A 2370-nucleotide genomic window follows, 5' to 3' on the forward strand; every position below is an offset into this window, starting at 1 on the left:
AGAGAACCAAGCATATCGATGTAAGATACCATTTTCTGAGAGATGAGAAGAGGATTGAAGTGAAGAAGGTAGGAACAGCTGATAATCCTGCGGATATGTTCACTAAGTCGGTTCCTCATAGCAAGTTCAAGCATTGTCTTGATTTGCTAAACATCTCAAGCTGTTAAATATGACCCTGATGGGCGTTTGGCCCTGAGGGGCATCTGGCTCGAAGAGAGCATCTGTCCCAAGTGAGGGGCATCTGGCTCTGAGGAGCATCTGGTCCGACGGGACATCTGACATCTGAGTTCGACGGAACATCTGAGCAAAGAGAGAGTCTGGTACATCTATATTCTGAGCACAAAGAAGTGCATTCTAGTACATCTGATTATGGAGGATTCAAGTCAAGGTGGAGATTTGTTGAATAATGCCTTGAATCTGTTGGGCATTAGTCTTTTGAGGTCCACTAGTGCTAAGGTTTTCCGAGACACAACTATATATATTTTGTGTCTTCTCTAAATCTAGTTAGCAACCGTAGAGAAACTAGATCTGATCTTCTTGTAGACATATATCTCTGTAATTCTTCCATCAATAAAATCTCTCTTTGCCCATGGACATAACCGTTAGGAATAAACCACGTTAAATTTCGATGTCTTTCTTTATTATTTATCCATCTGTTAATCCCTATCTTCTCACATCAGTCGCAACACATTCAATCAAGAGAAACAGCCGAACGATTAGATTTCGCTAATATTCAAGCAACCAATTGGGATCTATTGTTTTAAAATAATCAAAACCACATGTGATTTGTGATGATCTATTCGTTACATAATAATCGTCATCCACAGTAAACTACAATTCAAGTTCTACTACTAAATAGTAAATACTAATTATTGATTATAGAGAATCTACTAGTGATATTTGAAGAAACGTTGTCCACGTTGTATGATCCGCGCCCGCGCCCACCAAACAGGAGATTCCGGAAGCTTCACCACAACTTCCAGTTTCGCTATTAATGCTAATTGATCTGTTCTCTACATCTCCTTCAGCTAGACAATTATTATAATTTTATATCCCCAAAAGAGAAAAAGAAATGAAAAAAGTCAAAAAGAGCGTTTTTTATGACAACATGTTAGAGAAGAAGTCAAGATTGATGAAACTTCTTGAAACAGACAAGACACGTGCCTATTGTCTGCAAGCTTTGATCCTCTACTTCGCGCACACACAATCCGAGCCGTTCAATTACAGACTCTCTGATTGGTCCTATTATAGTGTCTCAGCCACGGCGTCTCCTCCTTCTCCCCTCCTCCGCCGGGTCTCTCTCCCACCGCCTTCACCTGAACACCTTCGCTTCTCGTCCGTTTCAGCCCTATCGAAACACCGAAAAGCCTATGACTCGCTTCTTCCTCACCCTCCGTCTCAACCGAAAACCGCTTCGCCGGTAAAAACTCCACCGTTTTCATCGCGTCATGACTGGTACTAGCTCCGGGAGAAGAGCTCCGTTCAGGAGGAGATTCGGAGAAGTTGGACATGAGGCTGAAGATGTTATCGCAGAGGGATTTCATCTGAGTAAGCTCACGGTTAAGCTGGATGTTCTGACTCCGAAGCTTCTCGTTCTCTTCTAACAGCTCAACAGACAAGCCACCACCGTTTCCGGTTTGACAATACCACGACGGAGATACCGCCTGATCTTCCGCAGAACTCGACGGAGACACGACCGTTTTCGTCGTCTGAACTCTCTGAGCCGCCGCCGCCGCAACCACTTCAGGCGGCGGAGTAACAGCTGCTTGAGGCGTTAACTTTCGACGTTGGATCTCTTTGAGAAGACGTTTCTCTCCTCTCCTGAAGAAATCATTCGAAAACTCCCACCGATCAGGGACTACTTTCTTGAACCCCTGCAAGAAAAAAACCAAACAAAGACCAGAACTGTAAGAACGTAGCAAAAGTGATCTGAAACGAGACAGAAGAGTTATGTAATAACGTACGTAAGTGTTGAGCTGACGGACAAAGCTGGAGAAGTTGTTGTGTTTAAAGTGTTTAGGAAGCAAGTCTCTGGCGAAGTCAGTCGGGTTCCAGACGACGAAGGAGGAACCGTCTTCGTTCCATGAGATGACGTCGTCGATGGAAGGATCTTCAACGAGGTTAAAGGTCTTGATGAGAAACGGCGTCGGAACAGTTCTCTGAGACTCATTTGTTATTACCATCATCGGGTCACCGTTATCGCTCACCATTAGTTAAGATTGGTAGTAAAAAACGAAAGACAAGAAGAGCGTCCCCTGAGAGTCACGAAGGAAGAAGATAGAATAGTAATAATAAGGGAGGAATGATGTGAGTGTTTAAAAGAAAAAAGAAGTCATAAGAAGATCGAGAAGCTGCTTCAGGAAACTTCCT

General features: G+C 43.5%; 1 protein-coding gene across 1 annotated transcript; it reads right to left on the minus strand.

Annotated features, from left to right (window-relative positions):
• Window positions 1-766: 766 nt before the first annotated feature.
• Window positions 767-2210, minus strand: LOC106329160 (heat stress transcription factor B-2a-like). Its single transcript, XM_013767769.1, has 2 exons — window positions 1965-2210; window positions 767-1874 (listed from the first exon to the last, which is right to left on the minus strand). The coding sequence occupies exons 1-2, from the start codon at window positions 2208-2210 to the stop codon at window positions 1218-1220; spliced, it is 903 nt and encodes a 300-aa protein (XP_013623223.1). The 3' UTR covers window positions 767-1217.
• Between the last annotated feature and the right edge of the window lie 160 nt (window positions 2211-2370).

This window comes from Brassica oleracea, chromosome C3 (assembly GCF_000695525.1).
Source record: "Brassica oleracea var. oleracea cultivar TO1000 chromosome C3, BOL, whole genome shotgun sequence".
Classification (NCBI taxonomy): Eukaryota; Viridiplantae; Streptophyta; class Magnoliopsida; order Brassicales; family Brassicaceae; genus Brassica; species Brassica oleracea.

Coding starts and splice junctions, on each gene's coding strand:
- LOC106329160 (XM_013767769.1), bottom strand. CDS start 2,210: ATGGTGAGCGATAACGGTGACCCGATGATGGTAATAACAAATGAGTCT. Junction 1,875..1,964: donor TCCGTCAGCTCAACACTTAC/GTACGTTATTAC, acceptor TTTTTCTTGCAG/GGGTTCAAGAAAGTAGTCCC.